The 26,291-nt window shown below is 42.9% G+C and overlaps 1 protein-coding gene across 5 annotated transcripts in view; it reads right to left on the reverse strand.

The window, feature by feature from the left end:
* Window positions 1-26,291, reverse strand: part of LOC123510901 — a 99,058-nt gene that overhangs the window by 43,898 nt on the left and 28,869 nt on the right. For all 5 annotated transcript variants that reach the window (XM_045266374.1, XM_045266372.1, XM_045266376.1 and 2 more), the window contains exon 2: window positions 19,979-21,966. In XM_045266374.1, the coding sequence (XP_045122309.1) occupies window positions 19,979-20,071 (93 nt within the window). In that variant the 5' untranslated portion in view covers window positions 20,072-21,966. The remainder of the gene's footprint in view (window positions 1-19,978; window positions 21,967-26,291) is intronic.

Raw genomic sequence — 26,291 nt, forward strand, 5'->3', positions numbered from 1 at the left:
TTACAACAGCCACACGTGAAGACTATATCAGTTAGGTTGTGTTGGGTTGGGTTGGGCTTGGTTGGGTTGGGTTAGGTTGGGTTTGGTTTGGTTGGTTGGGTTGGATTGGGTTAGGTTAGGATAATATTAGTTAAACATTGGATAATCTTCTTTCATCCTCTTTGCTCTCTCATGGAAGCTTTGAAAGACTCCGAACACTGCTAGTTCTGTTCACTGCTCCATATCACAAACACCTCCCATTGTAACGTGATATGAGACAAAACAACAGCTGAATTAACAACAAATTCCCGTTACTCAGTCACTCCCTCATTTATATTTGGAAAACCAGGCATATGACCGCTATTAGTAGAGGAAACATCACCCATACATCACTCAATATTGAATAACCACCCCTCACACACACGCACACACAGACACAAGCCCAATTCAATACGGTGTCATCATCAATTGTAAAAAAAAAGAGAGATAGGAACGTAAATTAGCCAGCAAGTACGGGACGCGGCGACAGGTAAGCCTCAGGGGACCACGTAATAATTGCTGGTGATAACAGCGTTCAAATTATCGCGTTAATGCAAATCAGCGAGGCGTAAATTTCAGCGTGAACGCGAAGCAGCGCCGCGTAAAGGGAGGGGTAGAGAGAGAGAGAGAGAGAGAGAGAGAGAGAGAGAGAGGAGAGGGAGGGAGAGAGGGAGAGGAGAGAGAGGTGGGTAAGTGGGAAAAATGAAACTGAATAATGAAAAGAATAGTGGAATAATGAAAATAAAAAGCAGAGAGAGAGAGAGAGAGAGAGAGAGAGAGAGAGAGAGAGAGAGAGAGAGAGAGAGAGAGAGAACGTAAAATGCAGAAAAAATAACAGTAAAAAGTGGAGAGAAAAAAGTAAACAAGTAGAGAGAGAGAGAGAGAGAGAGAGAGAGAGAGAGAGAGAGAGAGAGAGAGTAGGAACGCAATACAATGTTCGTTATCTCCTTTTAACGCGGCGATCAACGTTCTCTAAAACCATTCAACGTTCCCTTTAATTTTTAGGCCCCAGGTGAGGCGGCGTGCAGGTGAGGCAGGGGGCGAAGGGTGTGGGAGGAGAGATGTGATGGGGTTTCAGGTGTGGTAGGGAGGTGTGGGTGGGGTGTGTGGTTGTGGGGAGGTATGTGGTGGTAGGGTAGGTGTGTGGTGGGATACGTGTGTGGGAGAGAGCTGGGGTGTGTGAGAGGGGGCGTGTGTTGGGGACCTGGTATGGGGGGCAGCAAATTGTGGGGTCTTGTTTTTATTTAATTTGAGTGTGTGTGTGTGTGTGTGTGTGAGAGAGAGAGAGAGAGAGAGAGAGAGAGAGAGAGAGAGAGAGAGAGAGAGAGAGAGAGACAGACAGACAGACAGACACAAACAACGACAAACACATAAACAGACAGACAGACAGACAGACAGACAAACACGCGTCATACGACATCAACAAACAAATACAACATATTGGCAAACAAACAAACGAACAAACAGACTGACAGATAAACGACCAGAGAGAGAGAGAGAGAGAGAGAGAGAGAGAGAGAGAGAGAGAGAATGAGGAATGTTGACATGTTTCTAATTTATCACACGTTATGTATACAACCCACAGTTCAGAGATTTAGAGAGAGAGAGAGAGAGAGAGAGAGAGAGAGAGAGAGAGAGTGAGTGAGGGGAAAATATAAGGCAACTTCCCCCATTGGCAGAAGGGAGAGGAAGAGAGGGGAGAGTGAGAGGGAAGGGGAAAGTTAGAGAGGGAGGTGAGAAGACGACAACTTTCAACTTGTGTAAGTGAGAGTAAGTTAGGTTCCTCCATTCTCTCTCTCTCTCTCTCTCTCTCTCTCTCTCTCTCTCTCTCTCTCTCTCTCTCTCTCTCTCTCTCTCTCTAAGTGTTATTGTTTATGTCCTTTTCTTCTGTTCTCTCTTCACTTTATCCTCCTCCTCCTCCTCCTCCTCCTCCTCCTCCTCCTCCTCCTCCTCCTCCTCCTCCTCCTTTTCCTTTCTTTATGGTTGCCTTTCTTTCACTCTGACTCTGAATAATAAATCGTGTGTGTGTGTGTGTGTGTGTGTGTGTGTGTGTGTGTGTGTGTGTGTGTGTGTGTGTGTGTGTGTGTGTGTGTGTGTGTGAAATCTCTCCTGCCAAGTTGAACGTCGCTGCCAACTGTAAACACAAACTTTTCCCCTTTTTTTATTATTTTCCCTTTGTCGGTCCAGATTTTCCCTTTCAATTGACTTTTGTTCTATTTAATGATTTCTGCAATTTTTTTTCCCCTCCTCCTCCTTTTGTCCCTCTCCGTCCTTCCACTGCCTTGCTCTTTCTTTCCTCTCTTTCTCTTTCATTTCTTCGTCTCTCTCTCTTTTCTTTCTTTATCAATTTCCCTTCTCTCTTTCTATTGGTTTCTATTTTTCTATCTCTTTTCTCTATTTCCCTGTGTCTCTGCTTTTTGTTTCCTTTATTTCTTCGTCTTTGTCTCTCTTTCTCTCTGTCTCTGTGTTATTTGTTTCTATCTTTCTGTCTCTTTACTCTTTATTTCCCTGTGTCTCTGTTTCTCTTTCCTTCTTATCTACGTCTCTCTCTGTCTTTCTCTTCTCTCTCTATCAGTTTCTCGTCTCTCTGTCTCTGTTATTCGTTTCTATCTGTCCGTCTCTTTTCTTTTAATTTTCCTGTGTCTCTGTTTATCTTTTCTCAAGGTTTCTTATTTTTTTTGTCTCTGTTTCTAGTTTCGTTTCTCTCTCTTTCATTTGCATCTTCTATTTCTCTGTCTCTCTGTCTCTTTCTCTTTCTGTTACCCGTCTCTCCTTCCCTTTAGTTCCCGTCTCTTTCTCTCTTTCCCCTTCAGTTCCTGTCTTTCTGTCTGTTTTCCATCCACCTCCCCGTTTCTCTTCCCTTCTCCTTCCCTTTCAATATATCGTCTCCCTTCCTCTCTCATCATCTTCCCTTCACTGCCTTTTCTCCCCTTCCAGCAATGCTCTGTCCCTCACCCTTCACTCATTTTCTTCCCTTGACGCTCGCAATGTCCCTTCACCCTACCAGCATCCACTACCCTGCCTCACCCTACTGCTTTACTACATCATCCTACCACTGGCCTGTTACACGTCCTTCATCCTACTACCAGTGTTGCCTTTCCTACAGACACAACCGTTGTCTCCTCTATTCATCCTGACACGGCCCCCTTCTCCGCGAGCTGACAATGAAGCCATCTGCCCGTGTGCACCAGCTGACGGAGGCTCTCGGAAATCGCGCTCTGCTTATGAAAGAAATTGAGCTGACGAGAGAGAGGGAGGCGAGTATTGAGAAACGCTTGGCTCTCTCAGTACGACTGTTTTCCAAGGCTACACAGATGCTTAGCCCAGTTCCCAAGACCGTTTCTGCTGTTACAAATGTACAATTTTTATTAATTTGTCGCTAGAATATAAAAAACACTTTTAAAAAGGCTTTGCTGTTTCACCATTACTATTTTTCAAGGTTGTAGTATGCTTAGTCGGGTTTTCTACTGTTAATGATAAAAAAATCTTGCTTATCCTTCACTAGAAACACGAGAGAAGCACCTTTACAATCGCTTATTTGGCTTCTGAAGAGTGTTTCTCCCCATGATAATGTAGAAATCTCACTAATCCGTCACTAAAACATTAAAAAACACCCTAAAAACGCTTATTTGGGTTCTCGAGAGTTTCTTCAGTTCATAATGTAAGAATCTTGCTAATCCGTCTCTATAACATTAAGAATACCCTTTAAAAAGCTTATTCGGGTTCTCAAGAGTGTTTCTCCCGTTGCTAATGTAAAAATCTAGCTAATCAGTCACTGGAACATTAAAAAACACTCTTAAAACACTTATTTGGTTTCTCAAGAGTGTTTCTCCTGTTGCTAATGTAGAAATCTCGTTAATCGGTCCCTAAATACTTAAAAAACCCTTGAAAATGCATATTCGGATTCTCGATAGTATTTCTCTCATTGATAATATAGAAATCTCGTTAATCAGTCACTAGAACATTAAAAAACTGCCTCAAAACCGCTTATTCTGGTTTCTCCCGTTGATAATGTAGAAATCTCTTTAATCAGTCACTAAAAAATTAAAAATCATCCTTAAAAACACTTATTCAGGTTTCTCCCGTTGATAATGTAGAAATCTCTTTAATCAGTCACTAAAACATTAAAAATCATCCTTAAAAACACTTATTCTGGTTTCTCCCGTTGATAATGTAGAAATCTCGTTTAATCATTCACTAGAAACTCACAAGCCACCCTTCAAACGCTAACAGCTTGATGTAGAGCCTTTTGTAACTAGTGGAGATGCTGCGCTGTCGTATTTTAGACTAGAGGATTGAGTGTCAGCGATGTCAGGCGCAGTTCCTATTTAATTACGGGGTATAGACAGAGAGGCGACGGATGCTCCCTCTCCTTCTCCCTCCCTCTCCCTCTCTGGCTCTCACTCCCTCGCCGCTCCTCCTGTTCCCCCATACACCCACTCTCACTCTCACTCTCTCCTCCCATCGATCCGACATCCCGCGGGAGAGGGAGAGGAGGCATTGGAGGAGAGAGTGAGAGGGGGAGAGGGAGAGGGATAGACAGAAAATCTTCCTTCATCTGTGTGTGTGTGTGTGTGTGTGTGTGTGTGTGTGTGTGTGTGTGTGTGTGTGTGTGTGTGTGTGTGTGTGTGTGTGTATGGATGTTTGACTGTGACTGACTGGCTGGGTTCATTTCTCTCTCTCTCTCTCTCTCTCTCTCTCTCTCTCTCTCTCTCTCTCTCAGTAACGCCATTTTCACACGCATCATCATATTAAACCACACCCTATCGTCACCCCACCACCCCATCCTCACCCCACCCCCATCACCCCGTCACTCCACCCCCATCATTATACCTTCATTCTTACACTCTCACCCCATCACTCCACCTTCCCATCACCCCACCATTACTCCCCATTTTTATCCAAAGCTCACCCCATCATTTCGCTTCCATTCTTATTCTTTATCCCCCTCACTGGTTCCTCTCTCTCTCTCTCTCTCTCTCTCTCTCTCTCTCTCTCTCTCTCTCTCTCTCTCTCTCTCTCTCTCTCTCTCTCTCTCTCTCTCTCTCTCTCACCCCAGAGATAGCTTAAGGGAACAATCTAAGCCGCATTTATCCTAGCACCTTTCTCTCTCTCTCTCTCTCTCTCTCTCTCTCTCTCTCTCTCTCTCTCTCTCTCTCTCTCTCTCTCTCTCTCTCTCACCCCTCCCCTTCACCCCAGAGATAGCCTAAGGGAACAATCTAAGCCGCATTTATCCTAGCACCTCTCTCTCTCTCTCTCTCTCTCTCTCTCTCTCTCTCTCTCTCTCTCTCTCTCTCTCTCTCTCTCTCTCTCTCTCTCTCTCTCTCTCTCTCTCTCTCTCTCTCTCTCTCTCTCTCTCTCAGATGATCCAGCAATTTGTCACTCAAGAATGAAATACAACAGAGAAATCCGTGTGTGTGTGTGTGCGTGTGTGTGTGCGTGTGTGTGTGTGTGTGTGTGTGTGTGTGTGTGTGTGTGTGTGTGTGAATAAGGTTTCCACGTAACATGGCGGTGGGTGGGCCAAAGGGATTTCCAGCGAGAGAGAGAGAGAGAGAGAGAGAGAGAGAGAGAGAGAGAGCCTGCCTTTGTCTTACCTGGTCGTACTTACTGTCTGGCGGGGTGGTCGTTCCTAAGCTAATCACGAAAGTTGGACGCTAGAGAGAGAGAGAGAGAGAGAGAGAGAGAGAGAGAGAGAGAGAGAGATAAAGAGAGAGAGAGAATGCAAGACTTATTTCTGGAACTTCGGTGTTAGATTACTTTCCGTTCTCTCTCTCTCTCTCTCTCTCTCTCTCTCTCTCTCTCTCTCTCTCTCTCTCTCTCTCGTAGGCCTTTTCCCCCTTTTTTTCCTCATCTTTTTACATTATTTCCGGTTATTTATTCATTTATCTTTTTTTAATCATCGTGTGTTTTCTTTTCATTTCCTTTCTTCTCTTTCCCTTAAATTGATTTCCTTTCTTGTCCTTTTTTTTGTTTTTCCTTCTTAGTACTCTTGGCAATATTCGTTCTCATTATAAGTATTCATCCTCTTCTTCTTCTTCTTCTTCTTCTTCTTCTTCTTCTTCTTCTTCTTCTTCTTCTTCTTCTTCTTCTTCTTCTTCTTCTTCTTCTTCTTCTTCTTCTTCTTCTTCTTCTTCTTCTTCTTCTTCTTCTTCTTCTTCTTCTTCTTCTTCTTCTTCTTCTTCTTCTTCTTCTTCTTCTTCTTCTTCTTCTTCTTCTTCTTCTTCTTCTTCTTCTTCTTCTTCTTCTTCTTCTTCTTCTCTCTTCAGGTTCCAGGTCTTATATTTGTGTAATTCTTCATAAGGAGACAAGTTTGATATTTACTTCTTCTTAATACTCAATATCATTCGGTCTCATTAACCTTTTCAGTACATGACACGTTCTCATATTAATTCTGCTCGCTATTTGCTGATTTAATACAGCTTCAGAAACTCATGTGGGGAATAAAATAGTGAAGACTGTGATCATTGATGTCCTGACCGCCATAGACCCTTCCTAAAATGGTCTAATCGTACCTAAAACTTCAAGGTAAAAATGTGTCCCAGGACTGAAGGGGATCAAATAGTGAAGACTGTGGCCATTAATCTTCTGACCGCCATAGACTCTTCCTAATGTCAAGAAAATGGTCTAATCGTACATAAAACTTCAAGGTAAAAATGTGTCCCAGGACTGAAGAGGATCAAATAGTGAAGACTGTGGCCATTAATCTTCTGACCGCCATAGACTCTTCCTAATGTCAAGAAAATGGTCTAATCGTACATAAAACTTCAAGGTAAAAATGTGTCCCAGGACTGAAGGGGATCAAATAGTGAAGACTGTGGCCATTAATCTTCTGACCGCCATAGACTCTTCCTAATGTCAAGAAAATGGTCTAATCGTACATAAAACTTCAAGGTAAAAATGTGTCTCAGGACTGAAGGGGTTAAAATAGTGAAGACTGTGGCCATTAATCTTCTGACCACCATAGACCCTTGCTAATGTCAAGAAAATGGTCTAATCGTACATAAAATTTAAGGTAAAAATGTGTCCCAGGACTGAAGGTGTTAGAATAGTGAAGACTGTGGCCATTAATCTTCTGACCGCCATAGACCCTTGCTAATGTCAATAAAATGGTCTAATCGTACATAAAATTTAAGGTAAAAATGTGTCCCAGGACTGAAGGTGTTAGAATAGTGAAGACTGTGGCCATTAATCTTCTGACCGCCATAGACCCTTGCTAATGTCAATAAAATGGTCTAATCGTACATAAAATTTAAGGTAAAAATGTGTCCCAGGACTGAAGGGGTTAAAATAGTGAAGACTGTGGCCATTAATCTTCTGACCGCCATAGACCCTTGCTAATGTCTAGAAAATGGTCTAATCGTACATAAAATTTAAGGTAAAAATGTGTCATAGTACTGATAGAAACTTCAAGGTAAAAATGTGTCCCAGTACTGAAGAGATTATAAGTATTCATCCTCTTCTCCATTTTCAGCTTCCCCAATCACCTTAATGGATCCCGTGCGTGTCCGTGTGAAGGTACGTGGGGTTCCTTGATGTACTGTACGTTATTCTTCACCACGGTACGTTTTAGGAATTCATAATATATATCTCAGTAATTACACTGCGTTCTCTCCCTCTTTTTTTCTTTTTTTCCCGTTTTCTTTTATGCATCAGAGAAAATGGTGAGTTTTATTTATTTATTTTTTTAATCTCGGATACATTTACTAATTCCGTTTTCTGTTTCTTTTTTCTTGATATTTTTTTTATATATTTTTTTTTTGGTTTAATTTTGTGTTCTCGTATTTCTTTTTCTCTCTTATCTTTTATTCTTTTTTGTAATGTCTGTTCTTAGTCTTGTTCTTGTTCTTCTTCATTCTTCGTCCGTGTTTGCCATTTCTCTCTCTCTCTCTCTCTCTCTCTCTCTCTCTCTCTCTCTCTCTCTCTCTCTCTCTCTCTCTCTCTCTCTCTCTCTCCGCTCCTCCTTCACTCTCATCCTCTCCTGTCACTTGCTCTCTCCTTCTTTCCTTTTACAAGAATTATTCCTCCTCTTTCTTGTCCTCATTTTTCTCTTCCTCCTTTTCGGTCTCATTTCCTCCTCCTCCTCCTCCTCCTCCTCCTCCTCCTCCTCATCCCATTCGTTCTCATTTTCCAATTTTTGTCTTCTTTTTTCATCTTCTCCATCGTCTATTCCTCCCTCTCCTTCTCCTTCTCCTCCTCCACCTCCTCCTCTTTCTGTTTCCCTCTTCGTCTTTTTTTTTTATCTCACTTCTCTTCCTTCTCCCTTCATCTGTGTCCTCTTACTTTTTTTTTTTCCTTTCTTGACATCTTCCTTTCCTCTTCACCACCCACTCCTCCACCACCTCCTCCTCCTCCTCCTCCTCTCCTTCCTTCTTGTCCTCCATTTCACCTTCGTCCTCCTCCTCCTCCCCTCCTCCTCTTGTCCACTCCCGGCTCGCCAGTGTTGTGACGCCGCCAATGTCAACACGCCTCTGTCTGGCCACTTGTCCCAGCTCGTCCGTGCAACAAGGCGGGTGCTCACTGGCATATTTATTTATCTCGCGTGATTGGCTCGCTTTCCACCCAATCATGGAGTCTCTCTCTCTCTCTCTCTCTCTCTCTCTCTCTCTCTCTCTCTCTCTCTCTCTCTCTCTCTCTCTCTCTCTCTCTCTCTTCTGCTCTGTCAAGTTTCATCTCCTGCTCTCCTTTCTTCTCTTTTCTCTCTTCTATTCTTTCAAGTCTTTTCTCTCCTCTTTTTTTTTTATTGCCCAATTACACAACCTTCTACCACGTCAACTTTCATATTTTTCACTCTATCTAGACTCCTGCACACACCAAAACACCCCAGTAGCACTCTAAACACCCCAGTATTCACCCCAGTTGCACTCTAGACACTTCAAACACCCCAGTAACACCCCGGACATAGAGATCCTAATCACCCCAGCATCACCCCAGAAATTTAAGGCTTAGACACCCCCAGACACCTCAGTAACACCCCAGATACACCCCAAACACCTCAGTAACACCCCAGATACACCCCAGACACACCAAACACCCCAGATGCACCCCAGACACCCCAAACACCCCAGATACACCCCAGACGCACCCCAGCTTCTCTCAGCCTCACCCCAGCTGTAAATTCTCTAAATGCCAGATGCGAGCACTTTACTCTCTGAATAGAAACTCTTACCCCCCTCTCTCTCTCTCTCTCTCTCTCTCTCTCTCTCTCTCTCTCTCTCTCTCTCTCTCTCTCTCTCTCTCTCTCTCTCTCTCTCTCTCTCTCTCTCTGTCTTATCTCCTTCTGTCCTTCCATTTCTCTTTATTTTCTCGTTTTTCCTCTTTTCTTTTCCTTTTTCTTCTTCTCTCTATCTTTCATCTGTTCTTTCTTTTCTCTTTTCTCTTTTCATCCTATTTTTTTTCTCTTCCTCACTTTTCCTCCTTTCCTTCATCCACCCTCCTTTATTCCTCCCTCCTTCCTTCCTTCTCTCTTCTCCCTTCCTTCATTTCCTTTCATCATCCCTCCATTCTTTTCCTCCCCTTTACTTCTCATCCCTTCCCATCCCTTCCCATCCTTTCCCATCCTTTTCATCCCTTCCCATCCTTTCCCCTTTCCTATTTTATTACTGGAATTTATATTTTTTAAACTTTTTCATCTTTCACTTTTTTTGAGGGGATGGGGCAGTGATGGCTCCAGATTTAGATTGCGTGAGAGGCCCAGATTGAATTCGTAATGGGGGGGAGATGGGTGCGGGGGAGGAGGTTCTTTTTCTTCACTCTCCCTCCCTCCCTCCCTCTCCTCTCCCTTTCCCTTTCCTCTCCCTCTTATGTTGCTCTTATTGTTTTTCCTTTTCTTCTCAACTCGACTAAGAAAGTGAGTGATAAATTAAATGTTAAGGAAAGTGAATTCACACACACACACACACACACACACACACACACACACACACACACACACACACACACACACACACACACACACACACATCGTCCACGGGAGAAAAACGCGGCACTTTCCCAGCAGTTAATAATGAGAGTTAGGGTGAGAGAGAGAGAGAGAGAGAGAGAGAGAGAGAGAGAGAGAGAGAGAGAGAGAGAGAAGGAAGCAAAGCGTATGGAGGGAAGGGAGGGAGAGAAGGAAGGAGGGAAAGGGTATGGAGGGAGAGGGAGAGGAAAACGAGGAGTAAAGAAGGAAGGAAAAGAGTGTGGAGGGGGAGAGAATGGAAGAGGAGGAGGAGGAGGAGGAGGAGAAGGAGGAGGAGGAGGAGGAGGAGGAGGAGGAGGAGGAGGAGGAGGAGGAGGACTATTACTATAAAAAGGGAGACTAGAATGGACTAACGACATGGGAAGGTAGACAGTGAAGGAGGAGGAAGAAGAAGAAGAGGAAGAGGAAGAGGAAGAGGAAGAAGAAAAAAAAGGAAGAGGAAGAGAGAAAAGAAAATGGAAAGAAGTATGGATGGGGTAGAGAGAGAGAGAGAGAGAGAGAGAGAGAGAGAGAGAGAGAGAGAGAGAGAGAGAGAGAGAGAGAGAGTTAGTATGCGAGGAGGGATGAGAGAGAAACATGACGAGGAATACAAAATACTTTCTTAATGACATTTCAGAACTATTAGAGAGAGAGAGAGAGAGAGAGAGAGAGAGAGAGAGAGAGAGAGAGAGAGAGAGAGAGAGAGAATAATAAAATCACTTCTATATGTAATTTCCTTCCCTTGTGAAATAAACTGACGCATAGAAAACGAGACATCAAAAGGAAAACGGAGGCCAGTAGACATCAAAGAAAATGGAGTGAAGGTTGAAAGCCACAGGCAAAAAAATTGAATACATTTATACACCAAAAAAAAAAAAGGAAAAACGAAAAAAATATACACGATTGAAAATAGAATAAATAAAACATACATGGCACCTGAAATGTATACAGAGAGAGAGAGAGAGAGAGAGAGAGAGAGAGAGAGAGAGAGAGAGAGAGAGAGTAGAGAGAGAGAGAGAGAGAGTCAGGTGTGAGTAAAATTTTAGGTAAGGGATAGAAAAGTGAGAGAACATCTGATCGAGAGAGAGAGAGAGAGAGAGAGAGAGAGAGAGAGAGAGAGAGTGAGAGAGAGAGGTATTAGACTCAGGTGTGAATCATGAAGGCACGCGATTGTTTCATTCTCTCTCTCTCTCTCTCTCTCTCTCTCTCTCTCTCTCTCTCAATAAGTCTCATCGCCCCTCTCCTCCACCCTCCACCCTTTCCTCCACCCCTCCTCCCTTCCCTCTACCCCTCCACTCTTCCCTCCACCGCCATAGGGAGCAGTTCTCACGGGGCGCGGCGTCCCCCTCCAACGGCGAGAATTAATTTGCATTGAACTGAAATGGAAACATGCTCGCTGATGATGGCTTGTGCTGCAGAGAGAGAGAGAGAGAGAGAGAGAGAGAGAGAGAGAGAGAGAGAGTAGTTCTTGGTATTAGTAATGGACCTTCTCTCTCTCTCTCTCTCTCTCTCTCTCTCTCTCTCTCTCTCTCTCTCTCTCTCTCTCACCTTCCGCTGGCCAGGTGCGTAAGGTGAGGGTTCTCCTTGCTTAATCCTCTTGTGTTTCCTCCTCTTTCCCTCTCCTCTCCCCTCTCCCTCTCTCCTCTCTCTCCCTCTCTTTTCTCCTTACCTTCTCCTTTACCCTTTACTTTCTCCTCCAGCTCTTACTCCTCCTCCACATCCTACACCCACATCCTCTCTCTCTCTCTCTCTCTCTCTCTCTCTCTCTCTCTCTCTCTCTCTCTCTCTCTCTCTCTCTCTCTCTCTCTCTCTCTCTCTCCACTATTGGTTGAAGAATACACTAATGGGAAACCGATAAAGTTGTCAGGTGTTGCCATTACTCGTGTTTTGCCTCGCTTTAATTGTGTCTCTTTTTCTTTATTTTCTTTATGTATTTATTTCTATTTATGTATTTATGTATTTATTTTTTATTCATGTATCTGCTTTATTTTCATTTTCGTTTGTTTTTAGTTATTTTGTATTTCTCGTCTTTTCTGTCCTTCCTTTCTCGTCGTATTTATTTTTCAGGGTTTGTTTCTGTTGTTGGTACTGTTTTTACTGCTACTGCTGCTGTTAGTACTACTGCTACTACTACTACTACTTCTACTACTACTACATAAAATATTTTGTCATTTCAAACCATATTTATTTTCTTTTTCTTCTTTTTCTTCGTGTACTGTGTCTCTTCCTCCTTCTCCTCCTCCTCCTCCTCCTCCTCCTCCTCCTCCTCCTCCTCCTCGTCTTCCTCCTCCTCCTCCTCCTCCTCCTATTAACTAACCTAGCTCTTTCACTTTAGATTAGACAGTATAGTTTATCACATACATTTTCGTAAGGGCCAACAAGTCTACTTATATATCGCTCTCCTCCTCCTCCTCCTCCTCCTTCCTTCTCTTCATCTTCTCCTCCTCTTCCTCTTATGGCTGTCCTAAGTTCCTATAGACGCGGCACAAAAAGGCCTCTTAGGAACTGGACTGAAATTCCTTGCCAGGATAATTCAGTCTTGGGGTGAAATCGAAAAATCATCAATTCTTGTGCCATAAATCCGATTTGGTTCTTAGTGGAAGGAGGGAGAGAGGAGACAGAGAGAGAGAGAGAGAGAGAGGGAGTGGAAAGGAGAGGGAGAGGAAGGGAAAGAAGGTTGGAGGGATGGAAAATGAGAAAGGAATATAGCAAAGACTAGGAAAATGTGAGAGAAATGAGAGGTAGGGAGGAAAAAAATCAGGAAAGAATGAAAATTTAGACAGGAATGTAGGAAAGACAGGAATTTACGGATGAAAATAAGGAAATGCAGGAGAATGAAGGAAGGAAGGAGGATGGAAAATGGGAGAGATATGTAATGAGAAGTAGAAAAACAGAAAATGAGTGGTAGATAGCGATGATAAAGGAGATATGGAAAACGAGAAAGAAATATAAGGTAGACGAAAAATAATAAACAGGAGAGAAGAGAGAAAAAAAAAATGGGATAGAGGAAAAAGAAAAATGTAGCAAAAACTTGAAAAATGCAAGGAGAAAATGGAAGCAGGGAGGAGAAAAATAATAAAAAAAGGAGAGATGAAAGGATGAAGAAATATAGTAGAGAAATTTATGAAAGAAATGCGAAATTATCTGAATATGCAAAGATTATTTCAAGAATGTGAGTAAGAATTTTTTTTTCAAGAGGGAAGAAAAGAGAGAGGGAGGAAAGAAAGCAGGAGGAATGAGACAAAAAGTGAGGGGAAAAGTTTAGAGGGGAATTATGCTTAAAGATAATCCGTAGGAAGGAGAAAGAGATGAAGGAATGGAAGGAGGAAGGGGAGAGGAGGAGGAAGAAGGAAGGAATGTAAGGAAACGAAAGATAAAATTAAGATAAAAAGGAGAAACTATTAGAATTTAGGATGATGTGAAGAAATTTAGGAATAATATGAATTTAAACATGAAAAATAGGGAAGAATGAAAGAGGAAGGAAGGAAGGAAGGAAAGGAAAGGAAGGAAACAAAAGTGAAAGTTAAAGACAGAATATCATTAGAATTTGAGATAATGAAAAGAAAACGAGGAATTAATTTGAGTTTATACGTAGAATTAGGAAGAGAAAGGGAGAGAGAGAGAGAGAGAGAGAGAGAGAGAGAGAGAGAGAGAGAGAGAGAGAGAGAGAGAGAGAGAGAGAGAGAGAGAGAGAGAGAGAGAGAGACAGACAGACAGACAGACAGAGACAAAGAGACGGAAAAAGAGAGGAAAAAAGACAGAACGAGGGAAAAATGAAATCCAAAACTGAGAGAATTATTAATGTAGTAAAATTTTAACATGGGAAAATAGTTACAAATCCTTTATACAATTACTTAATACATGGAAATAAGTGAGGCATACTCGGACCTCCTTGGAGAGTAGAGGGAAGTTCAGAGGAGGGGAAAAGAAACACAGGGGAAAGATTTGGCGAGATAGTTAAATGTGAAATGTTAATACCGTAGAGTTTACTGCCTACCCTGCACCACGCGGGTACACACACACACACACACACACACACACACACACACACACACACACACACACACACACACACACACACACACACACACACACACACACACTCTCTCTCTCTCTCTCTCTCTCTCTCTCTCTCTCTCTCACACACACACACACACACACACACACACACACTCTCTCTCTCTCTCTCTCTCTCTCTCTCTCTCTCACTCTCTCTCTCTCTCTCTCTCTCTCTCTCTCTCTCTCTCTCTCTCTCTCTCTCTCTCTCTCTCTCTCTCTCTCTCTCTCACACACACACACACACACCACCCCAAACTCCCTGCTGGATGTTCAATGTCTCGCAGCAATAGAGTGCCGACCCAAGAACATCAGTACAGGTCATTTTCACTGGAGAAACACAAGATTTTCGCCTCTATGATCTCCCCTTCTTCCTCCCCTCATTCCTCTCCCGCCCTGACACTCCCTCATTGTTTTGATGCTGCAATGGAGACCGATTTTTAGGGGGAGAGAGAGAGAGAGAGAGAGAGAGAGAGAGAGAGAGAGAGAGAGAGAGAGAGAGTTGGGAAGGTATAACATGGTGAAAGAATGGGGAAAAAAGAGAGAGAGGGAGATAGGGAAAGAGAGAAAGGGAGAGGGAGGGGAAAAAATATGTACAGTAGAGAGACAGACAGACAAGCAGGCAGACGGACAGACAGACAGACAGACAGACAGACAGACAGATAGATAGACAGACAGACAGACAGACAGACAGACAGACAGACAGACAGACAGACAGACAGACAGACAGATAGACAGACAGACAGACAGACAGACAGACAGAAGAGTTAAGACCACATGAAACGTAAAAGAAATCATGTAGTACTTCTAACTGACAAGAGAGAGAGAGAGAGAGAGAGAGAGAGAGAGAGAGAGAGAGAGAGAGAGAGAGAGAGAGATAAACTACCGTCATCTTGGTACGGTCATTTTATCCTAAGCTGCTTCTTCCTCTCTCTTATCCTGAAAAATGGTGTATTTGTATAACCTCGTATCCTTAACCGACAAAAACACTAAAAATAATCAAATTTCCTAAAAAAACACCCTTTAATTTATTTCCTGTAGGATCGAAACCTTTAAATAACTCGCCACTTGGAATCGAATCCTCTTTTTTTTCCCTTTTTTAGTGGTGATTTGTACCGTGTTGATTTAATTAGGTATCTGTCAATGGCGTTCGTTATTTTATCAAAGAGTTTCGATTGAGAACGGGGGATCTCTCTCTCTCTCTCTCTCTCTCTCTCTCTCTCTCTCTCTCTCTCTCTCTCTCTCTCTCTCTCTCTCTCTCTCTCTCTCTCTCTCTCTCTCTCTCTCTCTCTCTCTCTCTCTCTCTCTCTCTCTCTATCTATCTATCTATCTATCTATCAATCTATCTATCTCTCTATTTATTTTTCTATATATCTGTTTGTATGTATGATCTGTTAGACATTTAGGTAATGTTTGTACGTGTGTTTGTACGTGTAAATGTCAGAGTGTGTGTGTGTGTGTGTGTGTGTGTGTGTGTGTGTGTGTGTGTGTGTGTGTGTGTGGTTGTTGGTGATCCCGTTGGACACACGCAAACATGTTAGTATTCGTTCCTTGTTGGCTTTGTTTTGCGGGGCGAGGTAGTGAGACGTGTACTGTGTTGCCCCGAGCTTACACGTGGACTGAATGCTGCTTTTTGTGATCTTCTGGCCTCATATCTTCTCCTCTTCCTCTTCCTTCTCCTTCTATTTCCTCTTCCTTCTTTCTATTTCGTTTTATTTCCGTGTCTTTTTCTCCTCCTCCTCCTCCTCCTTTTCCTCTTTTTTTTGTCTGTTTTATCATATTAGCATGCCCTCTCCTCTTCCTCCTCCTCCTTATTCTCTTTCTTTTCCTCTTCCTTCTGTCTGTTTTGTTATTTTATCGTGTCCTCTCCTTCTCTTCCTACTCTTCCTCTTCTTCCTTTTCTTCTTCTTTCTGTCTGTTTTCTCATGTTTCGTGTCCTCTCCTTTTCTTCCTCCTCCTCCTTCTTCCTTTTCGTCTTCCTTCTGTCTGTTTTGTTATGTTTCGTGTCCTCTCCTCCTCTTCCTTCTCTTCCTCCTCCTTTTCTTCCTTTTACTCTTCTTCTGTCTGTTCTCTTATATTTCTCTGTACTTTTATCATTTTTTTTTATTCATATACAATTTTTTTTTGTTCTCTTGTTTTTCCTTTTTACTTCTTAACTTTTCTTTACTCTCTTAATTTTTCTTCCTTTTCGCAATTTTTTCTCCACCTCCACTATTCCTTTGTCTTACTTCTCTTCCTTTTACTTCTCTTTTTGATCTCACCACCACCACCACCACCACCAGCCCTGCATGGAAACACTCGCAAGAACAGCCAGGTTTTCGATTCCAGTGACGTGCATAGTAATTATTTGGACGTCCTGCATACTAAGACCTCATTGGCATACAGCGCTGTCTCCCCCTCCACCGCTCCGGCCCCGCCTTGCCTCGCCCCGCCGCTGCTCGTCACTAAGGCTTATAGAACACCGCCTGCCTCGCGTCCCAGCCTAATTACCTTGTGTGTTAATGATATGTATGTGTGTCTCTTTTCTTGGTTTTGTTCCCTGTTATGATGGTGGTGTTGGAAAGGAGAAGGAGAAGGAGGAGCAGGAAGGAAACAAGAGGAGGAGGAGGAGGAGAAGGAAGAAGAGAAAGGAGAATAGAAGGAAGAAGGAGGAGGAGAAAAAGGATGATGTGTGTTTTCTAGGTGTTTATGTATATATGTATGTATCAATGTATGTATGTAAGTGTGTGTACATTACCTTATTGAGCAGACAAACAAACACACACTCTCTCTCTCTCTCTCTCTCTCTCTCTCTCTCTCTCTCTCTCTCTCTCTCTCTCTCTCTCTCTCTCTCTCTCTCTCTCTCTCTCTCTCTCTCTCTCTCTCTCTCTCTCTCTCTCTCTCTCTCTCTCTCGCCGACAGATTTACGTCACCTGACAACTGTTTTAATAAAGCCTGGTGCCGCTGCCGCCTCCGCCACGCCGTATATGTGTATGTGTCTGTAAAAACTCGCCGCCTCTCCTCGTACTGGGTTTAATTTCCAATAGGGTTCAGGGTGCTGTTGTTTTGTTGTTGGTGGTGGTGGTGGTGGTGGTGGTGGGTGAGGGGAAGGTGTGTGTGTGTGTGTGTGTGTGTGTGTGTGTGTGTGTGTGTGTGTGTGTGTGTGTGTTTAAATGTGTCTTTTTCGTGTGTGTACTTCTTCTCTTCATTTTGCCATTTTTTTGTCTTCTTTTTTTGTTTTTGTTCTTTTTCTTCTTTGTCTTCTTCTTAATATCCTTTACCTCTTTGTAATTCTTTTTTTATTTATTTTAGTTCTGGTGTTATACTACTACTACTACTACTACTACTACTACTACTACTACTACTACTACTACTACTACTACTACTACTACTACTACTACTACTACTACTACTACTACTACTACTACTACTACAAGATCAACAACAACCACCTTCCTCAACCATGCTATTATTACCACCACCACTCCAATCCTTCCTATTACCACCTATCCTCCTCCTCCTCCTCCTCCTGGTGTGGGTAATGTGCTGTAGCGTAAGCCTGTGATTGATTCATTTATTCATTCTTCCCTTCATTTTTCACCCGCCTTCCTTACTTGCGGCGCTGCACACGAGTGATTTATGGTCTCTATTTTGTGTGTGGGGATTTACAAGACCGGGTACGTGTGCTGAGGGGGAGGAAAGGGAGGGGAGGGGCTGATCCTACCGCTGCCACCAATGTTGTGTGTGTGTGTGTGTGTGTGTGTGTGTGTGTGTGTGTGTGTGTGTGTGTGTGTGTGCTGGTCACGTGTCACGCAGGAAATTGAGCGAAGTGATGCCTGAGGATGTGGCGAAGAGAAAAGAAAGAAAGGAAGGAAGAAATGTAGGGAGGGAGGGAGAGAGGGAGGGATGAAAAAGAAAGAAGAAAAGAAGGATGAATGGATACAGTAACGAAAGGAACAGGGAAGAGAGAAAAGGAAGAAAGAAATAACTGAAACCAAAGAAAATATATAAATAAAAAGCAGTGAAAGAAAAAAACAGTAAAAAGTAACATTAAGATGGATAGAAAACAACGTACATTAATTATAACGAATATATTGTACACTAAAAACTAAAACGGATTAACCAGACAGACAGACAGACAGACAGACAGACAGAAACACAGACAAACAGACAGACAAAAACATCCATCCATTTTACCTCCACTTTTCCTTACCCTCTTTTGTCTTTCTTCCCTTTTTTTCCCTCCCTTTTTCTCTCACCTCTCCTCCCTCCCTTTCTCTCCTCCTCTTCACCTCTCTTTCTCTCCAGACACTTCCTCTAAGCCCTCTTTTTGTATTCCACTCCTAAAATACTTTGCCTCTACTTTCTGTGTGTGTGTGTGTGTGTGTGTGTGTGTGTGCAGGTGACGGGTGGTGAGAGGAGAGTGGGAGGTACTGGCTGTCTTGATTCTCTCTCTCTCTCTCTCTCTCTCTCTCTCTCTCTCTCTCTCTCTCTCTCTCTCTCTCTCTCTCTCTCTCTCTCTCTCTCTCTCTCTCTCTCTCTCTCTCTCTCTCTCTCTCTCTCTCTCTCTCTCTCTCTCTCTCTCTCTCTCTCTCTCTCTCTCTCTCTCTCTCCCAGCCCATACGTCGTGGTGCATTAAGGAAGGAGGTTGCCACACTTTTGAGCATTCCTTCTCTTCCCTAGTAATTAATTAACTGCAGCGAGACAAAGAGAGAGAGAGAGAGAGAGAGAGAGAGAGAGAGAGAGAGAGAGAGAGAGAGAGAGAGAGAGAGAGAGAGAGAGAGAGAGAGAGAGAGAGAGAGAGAGAGAGAGAGAGAAAGGACATAAATTACACTCAAAGATAACAAAGCGGAAAAGGAAAAACATACATCTTAAATCTGAGAGCTGCGGGTAGACAGCCAGGAGGAGGAGGAGGAGGAGGAGGAGGAGGAGGAGGAGGAGGAGGAGGAGGAGGAGGAGGAGAAAAAAGAAAGAAAAAGGAGGAGGAATATGACGTCGAGGAGGACGATTGAAGAGGAGGAGGAAAAAAGGAAACAGAGGAAGAGTACGACGGTTTGGAGGAGGAGGAGGAGGAGGAGGAGGAGGAGGAGGAGGAGGAGGAGGAGGAGGAGGAGGAGGAGGAGGAGGAGGAGAAGGAGGAGGAGGCGGAGGAGGAGAATAGGGCTTAAAGTTTTGGTGGGAAGAGGAGGTAGGATAAGATGGAGGATGAGGAGGAGGAGGAGGAAGAAGAAGACCAGGAGGAGAAGGAGAAGGAAAATAGAAGAGGAATAAGAGAGAGCGTAAATTTGGCTTGGAATAAAAATAAAAAAGATAATAATGAGAAGGAAGAAAGAAATAAAAACGAAGAACGAAATAATAACAATAATAGAGGATTGAAGAAAGAGATAAAAGATATGAAAAATACGAAAGAGAAAAGAGAGAGAGAGAGAGAGATAAGAGAAGGAGGGAGATAGAGAGACAAGAGAGAAAGAGAAATATTGAGAGACAAGAGGCATGAGTAGAAACAAAGAGATGAAAAAAAGAGCAGAGAGAGATGAAAGGAGATGAATATGAAAGAGAAGGAGAGAGATAGAGAGATAAGAGAAAAAGAGAGATAGAGAGACAAGATCCATGCGTAGGAGCAGACAAGAGATAAAAAGAGATGAAAAATACGAAAGAGAGAGAGAGGGAGAGAAATAGAGAAACAAGAGAGAAGTACAGAGATAGAGAAAAAAAAGGAAGAGGGAGATAGAGAGACAGACGAGAAAAAGAGAGATAGAGATAAGAGGCATGAGTAGAACCAGACAAGAAATAAAGAGATGAAGAAAACGAAAATGAAAGAGAGAGAGAGAGAGAGAGATGAGAGAGAGAGAGAGAGAAATAGAAAGACAAGAAAGAAAGGAGATAGAGACACAAGCGAGAAAAAGAGAGAGATAGAGAGACAAGAGGCATGAGTAGAAGCAGACAACATCCAGACAACATCCAGCCAGCCAGCCAGTAAGTACTCACCCGAAACAGCGAGATGCTTCTTCGTTTCCTGGCAGGGATCTTCACGTCAAGATACCCTTTGATGGATCCCGAGGTGTTCCCCCGGGGCGTCATGGTGTCTGCGAGTGCCCACGCCCCGCGCCCGCACCCTGGAGCACCCCTGATCAGACAGCTTCGGTAGGGCAGGGCAGGGGAGACTCTCAGGGGTCAGGAAAGGGCATGGTTAGGACGCGCCTCAATGTAAAGAGAGATGTTACGTTAATCTGCAGGGCTACCAAGGGTATAAGGGTCTGCAGCGCCTGTGTGGCTGTGGCTATTGTTCCCTTAACGGCGCTGTGTTCCCTGGGTCAAGGTTGTTAAGGCTTCCCCCGCATAGAAATCTAATGCTCGTGTTTTACTTCAAGTCTTCCCGGAGTCTTGAAGAAAATGGGGGTTGAAGTAACGAGTAGGATGGTTTTTCTGTCTGTCTGTCTGCCTAGTGCTACAGTTCCAGCAGACAGTTTTTATGTGTTGATTTATCGCCGTTTTTAGAGTTTTTTTTGGCGTCTCCGTTACTTGTTATCTTTATTACCTTGTTTGTTAGCTTGTTTTGTCATTAGTTCTATATTCTCGTGTTTATTTGAGTGCCTCACTACTCTAGCAACGAAACAAACACACTCTACTCAGCAAGAAATGGCTCTTTTGTGAATGACTATTACTATTATGATCCTTCCTCTCCCGCTCCCGGAACGTTACAGTTGGCAGCTTGATCTATTGTTATTCTTCCCCTCCAGTTTTTCCCCTTATGTTGGGCAGACCGGGTAGAAATAAAGGCCCAGGGCGGCTCACAGTTTTAATGAGCTTTTAATGTAGGTTTGAGTGGCGCCTCCTTCACGTGCTGCCTCCGCACCCCGAGATAAATGATGATCCTAAGGCGGGACTGGAAGCTGCCTGAGTTATGGAAGCAGCCACCCGTTCTTTAAGGCAGAGAATGATGGGTAGTGGCAGTTACGTACGGTGTATGAAAACTAACTAAAAATAGCGCCACATGCCTCAGCTGAAAGTCATGGCGGGTTCATTTCTCCCGGTGCAATAGAAGGATTTGGGGTTTTTGAAAGACATAAGCTGCGTTACACCGAGACTCGTGGCCTGTTTTCTTTACGAGACCTGAACGGGACTTCGAAAGAGGGAGCGAGGCTTTGAGGAGGGTTCAGTGAGGCTTTGTAGGGATAAGGGATGTGAGGGTAGGGATTGAGCGTGGGTGTGGATGCGGGTATGGGTGTGGGGGCGTGGGCAGTCATTCAGGGCAGGCGGCAGAGGGAGTGGGTGAGCCGCATCCCCACACGTCTGGCAGCGCGGTGGTGGTGGTGGTGGTGGTGGTGCGCTCCATGACCCGCGTCGTACAGCACAGCACTATTGTCGTACCTTGAGGAGTCACTGTCTTGTTATTGTATCTCTGTTCACTTCACACTTCTTTTTCTATGTATCTTTCACTAATTTAGTCTCAACTTTCTTATTTTTATTCTTTTTTTCCTCTCTTTCTTGCAATATAATGTTACAAAGTCCTGTTTTTCCGAATTTCTTTCCGTTTTCCTTTGTTTTCTCTCCCTGTAATAAAATATCACAAATACGTGTTTCCTTTTCTCTTTCTTCTTGTCAATTTAATATCTACTTTTTTTAACTTATTTTATTTATCGTCTTCTTTTATCTCGATGTTTCTGTCGTTCCTCCAATCATCGTCCTTCCTTCACTATTATGCTTCCGTTCACGAGTTACTGTGGTTCGTATTATGCTCACTAGATGTCTCCTGGTCTCCTGCTGGTGGTGGTGTTATGATGGTAATGTCGCGTCTTTGTGTAGGGACTGTAGAGGTCACTTTTGTATGCACGTAATTAGGTCTCTCTGGGCTTGTTTACTCTCTGTTGACTCCGTTTTCTATTTCCCTTTGTGGTTCTCTTAGTGGGCTACTGATTTATTTAAGGTTGTGATGGTAACTTTTAATTTGGGGGAGTTTATCTATGCAGTAAGACCTGGAAGATAGATATAATGAGGGTTATTGTGGTGGGCAACAGATACTAGTGAAATATAAAGAAGAATGGCCTAAAGATAGTAGTAGTAGTAGTAGTAGTAGTAGTGAGTGGTGGTGGTGGTGGTAGTATTAGTAGCAGTAGTGGTAGTCATAGTAATAGTAGTAGTTGTAATTTTTGCTTTTAGTCTAATTTCTCTGTCGATTACAAACACACACACACACACACACACACACACACACACACACACACACACACACACACACACACACACACACACACACACACACACACAGAGAGAGAGAGAGAGAGAGAGAGAGAGAAATAGTGACGTCATAGATTATCCCAATAACTTTCTAATCACTTTCCCCTCATCCCTCTCTCTCTCTCCCCTCTATCCCCCTCCCCGTCACTCCCTCTCCTTCACCCCCCCCGTCCATATAATCCCTTAAGTCTTTGTAATCGCCATAAATCCTCTTGTTGACTTTCTCCATCCCTCTTTCCTCTTCCTCTTCTATCCTCCTCCTCCTCCTGCTCTCTGCCTCCTCCTCCTCCTCCTCCTCCTCCTCCTCCTCCTCCTCCTCCTCCTCCTCCTCCTCCTCTTTCTCTCCTTGTACCATTTTTTTCCTCTTTTCTTTTCCAGTTTTTTCTTTTTCCTCCTCCTCCTCCTCCTCCTCCTCCTCCTCCTCCTCCTCCTCCTCCTCCTCCTCCTCCTCCTCCTCCTCCTCCTCCTCCTCCTCCTCCTCCTCCTCCTCCTCCTCCTCCTCCTCCTCTTTACCTTTCTATCTAATCTGATTTATTTTCTTCCCTTTTATCTCATTCATTTTAATTTATGTTTTTTTATATATATTTTTCTTTTTCTTATTTTTCTTCCACATCGTCTTTATTTTCTTTATAATTTTCTTTTTTTTTCTTTTTCTCCTTTCCATGTTTCCATCAATATTTGTTTTTTTGGGTCTCTCTCTCTCTCTCTCTCTCTCTCTCTCTCTCTCTCTCTCTCTCTCTCTCTCTCTCTCTCTCTCTCTCTCTCTCTCTCTCTCTCTCTCTCTCTCTCTCTCTCTCTCTCTCTCTCTCTCCCTCTCTCTCTCTCAGTTAATCCCTCTTCTCTCTTTATTCCTCTCGTGTCCCCTCACACCAGCCACTCGCAGCCCTTTTCCCCTCTCACCCTAAAAATATTCTCTCCCCTTTTTCACCCTTGTATTAATATTTCCCCTCTCTTTCACCCTTACTAGTGTTCATTAATACCTCCCTTTGTTTCCTCACTCTTACTAATGTCACTTTCATCCTTAGATCTCCCTTGTTTTTTTTTTTCCTCTCACTCTAATTTGTCACCCTTATCATTGTCTATTTGTGTTCCCTTTTTTCCTCTTTTCTTTCATCCTTAGAGTGTTTGTTTGTGTTTTCCCTTGCCTTCTTATTTATGCACTTGTTTCTTTCACTATCTCTCTCTCTCTCTCTCTCTCTCTCTCTCTCTCTCTCTCTCTCTCTCTCTCTCTCTCTCTCTCTCATTTATTACCCTATTTGTGCTTCCTTTTATCTATTTTTCTTTCATCCTTTTCATCCTTTGAGTGTTTTGTTTGTATTTTCCTGTTGTGTTTCTCATTTTTATATTTTTTTTCATGATCAACTACTCTCTCTCTCTCTCTCTCTCTCTCTCTCTCTCTCTCTCTCTCTCTCTCTCTCTCTCTCTGGGTTAGAAATTCTGGTGCATATCAAGTATCCTCTTTTTTTTTTCTCCCTTCCTTTTCAGAGCATCTATGGTTAATCTCCCCCTTTTAAAAGTCTGAAGATTAATCCAGTTTCCGCCCCCTTTTAAGAGCCTCCCGTTCCTAAATCCCTTTATAAACCACTCCCATGCTCCATTTTCCTTAACGGGTTGCTTAAAAAATCCTGCTCTCCCTCTTTCCTCTTCCTCTTCTTCTTCTTCTTCTTCTTCTTCTTCTTCTTCTCCCCGCCACCGCTGAGACAATCCCCATATCGTTTGTTTATCATTTAGGAGAGTCTATGTTACTCGTTTTCTCTTCTAAATTGCTCCTGTGGTACGTTTTCTTTGAAGGGGGTCAGTAGTATTTTTTGGTATTGTTGTTGATGTGTTGTGGTGGTAGTGGTGGTGGTAGTGGTTTAGATTAGTTTATTTATTTATTTATTTATTCACTTTATCTGAAGCAATTAAAAAAATCCCTAAACAGACACTGAACCCCAAAAAATCCCTAGAAATCTCCCCAAAAAACAAAAGATCGAAGGTAAAGGACAGACTCGTTAGGGAATAATGGAATTTAGAGACATTTTTTCCCTAGGGACAGCCCGTAGCGCCTTGGCAGACCTCTAGACACTGATTTAGGGGCCAAGGGGATGGGTGGGTGGGGGAGGCACATGGAGGGAGGGAGGGAGGAAAGGCGGGAGAGAAGTATGTTGGAGAGAAACTTTGATAACTGTTTGAGATGGGAAGGAGGAAACTGGAGGAGAGAAAGGGAGAGAGGGAGAGGAAGGAATAGAGAAAGGAAGGGAGAGAAGAAGGATAATGAGTGTTTGTATAGAAAGAGAGAAAGAGAGGAAGGAAGAAGAAGTAGAGAAGGGAAGAAATGGGAGAGAGAGAGAGAGAGAGAGAGAGAGAGAGAGAGAGAGAGAGAGAGAGAGAGAGAGAGAGAGAGAGAGGAGAGAGAGAGGAAAGATAGATGTTGATAGAAAGTGGAAGGAAAAAATGAGAGAGAGAGAGAGAGAGAGAGAGAGAGAGAGAGAGAGAGAGAGAGAGAGAGAGAGAGTGTGTTTGAATGGAGGGAGAGGAGAGGCAGCAAGGGATCAGAGAGAGAGAGAGAGAGAGAGAGAGAGAGAGAGAGAGAGAGAGAGAGAGAGACAGGCAGACGGGAGACTGGAGATAGAGAAGCAAATGAAAGGATAAAGGAAAAAATGGAAAACTCTCTCGACACAAGATGAAACGCGAAAAAAGAAAGAAAAATGGAAAGAGAAATAGAGAAAAAGAAAGAAAGAAAGAATGAGTAAGAAAGAAAAGGATGCCAAATAGAAACACAAATAAATAAAAAAAATATAAAAAAAAAACAGAAAAGAGGAAAAAAAAAAGGGAAAGAATATAAAAGTCAAATCTAGAAACGAAAAAAAAAAAAATAAAGAAAACAAAACAAGGAGAAACAAAAACACACATAAAAAATCACTATTAATCTCTCTCCCAATATTAGCTGACGAAAAACAAAGAAAAAACGAAAAAAAGAGAAAACCTGCTAGTGAATGAAAAAACTTTAGACAAACATGCTGAATAAATCTTACGTATTCACTCAGCACCAGAAAGGATCGCTCGCCTGGACGATACAATGTGAAGCAGAGGACGAGGAAATCTGAGACAGGACAGTGGGGAGAGAATGCATCAATTGTGAGACAGAAGAGAGAGAGAGAGAGAGAGAGAGAGAGAGAGAGAGAGAGAGAGAGAGAGAGAGAGAGAGAGAGAAGTCACAATAATACTAGTAATGGAGGAGGAGGGGAAGAGGAGAGGAGGGGCGTGCATGTTGACCTTAGAGTGAGAGTAAGAGTGAGAGTGAGTGAGAGAATGGTTTTGTTAGTAATGGTGATGAGGGTGGTGGTGGTGGTGGTGGTGGTGGTGGTGGTGGTGGTAAGGATGATACAGAAGAGGAGCAGGATATGAAGGACGAGGAGAAAGAAAGAAGGAAGATATGAAGAAGGAGGAAGAGGAGGAAGATGAGGAGGAGATGAAAAAGACAAAGAAAAACAGCAACAAAACAACAACAACAACAACAATAATAATAATAAGAAAAACAATAACACTAATAATAATAATAATAATAATAATAATAATAATAATAATAATAATACCAAGGATGAAAAAATGTTTTATTTCTTATATCAGAGAGAGAGAGAGAGAGAGAGAGAGAGAGAGAGAGAGAGAGAGAGAGAGAGAGAGACTCCCAAACGCTGATTTACGTATTACATAAACAAACCATCTCTATTTATATGTTGCAGTAAAGTGTGTGTGTGTGTGTGTGTGTACGTATGAATCATTGCATTTATAACCTTTCCATTAGTCAACAGAACATCATAAAGAGACAGTTTTTATTTATTTCTTTTAATTTTGCAGGTTTCCATATTTTCTCACATCTTAATATCTTCACACTAACACTAATAATCTTAATACTAAAAGCTTTAACCTACATCTGGCAGTCACTGAGTCTCCTGCTGCCGGGACCTCCATACCTCATCCCACGTTATCGTACCGCACATGAATTTTTATATGATACTCAATATATTTTTTACACAAACTCGGAAATACGGTCATAGAGAAACAGAATTATGGTAAAGAG

Source organism: Portunus trituberculatus, chromosome 30, assembly GCF_017591435.1.
Source record: "Portunus trituberculatus isolate SZX2019 chromosome 30, ASM1759143v1, whole genome shotgun sequence".
NCBI lineage: Eukaryota > Metazoa > Arthropoda > Malacostraca > Decapoda > Portunidae > Portunus > Portunus trituberculatus.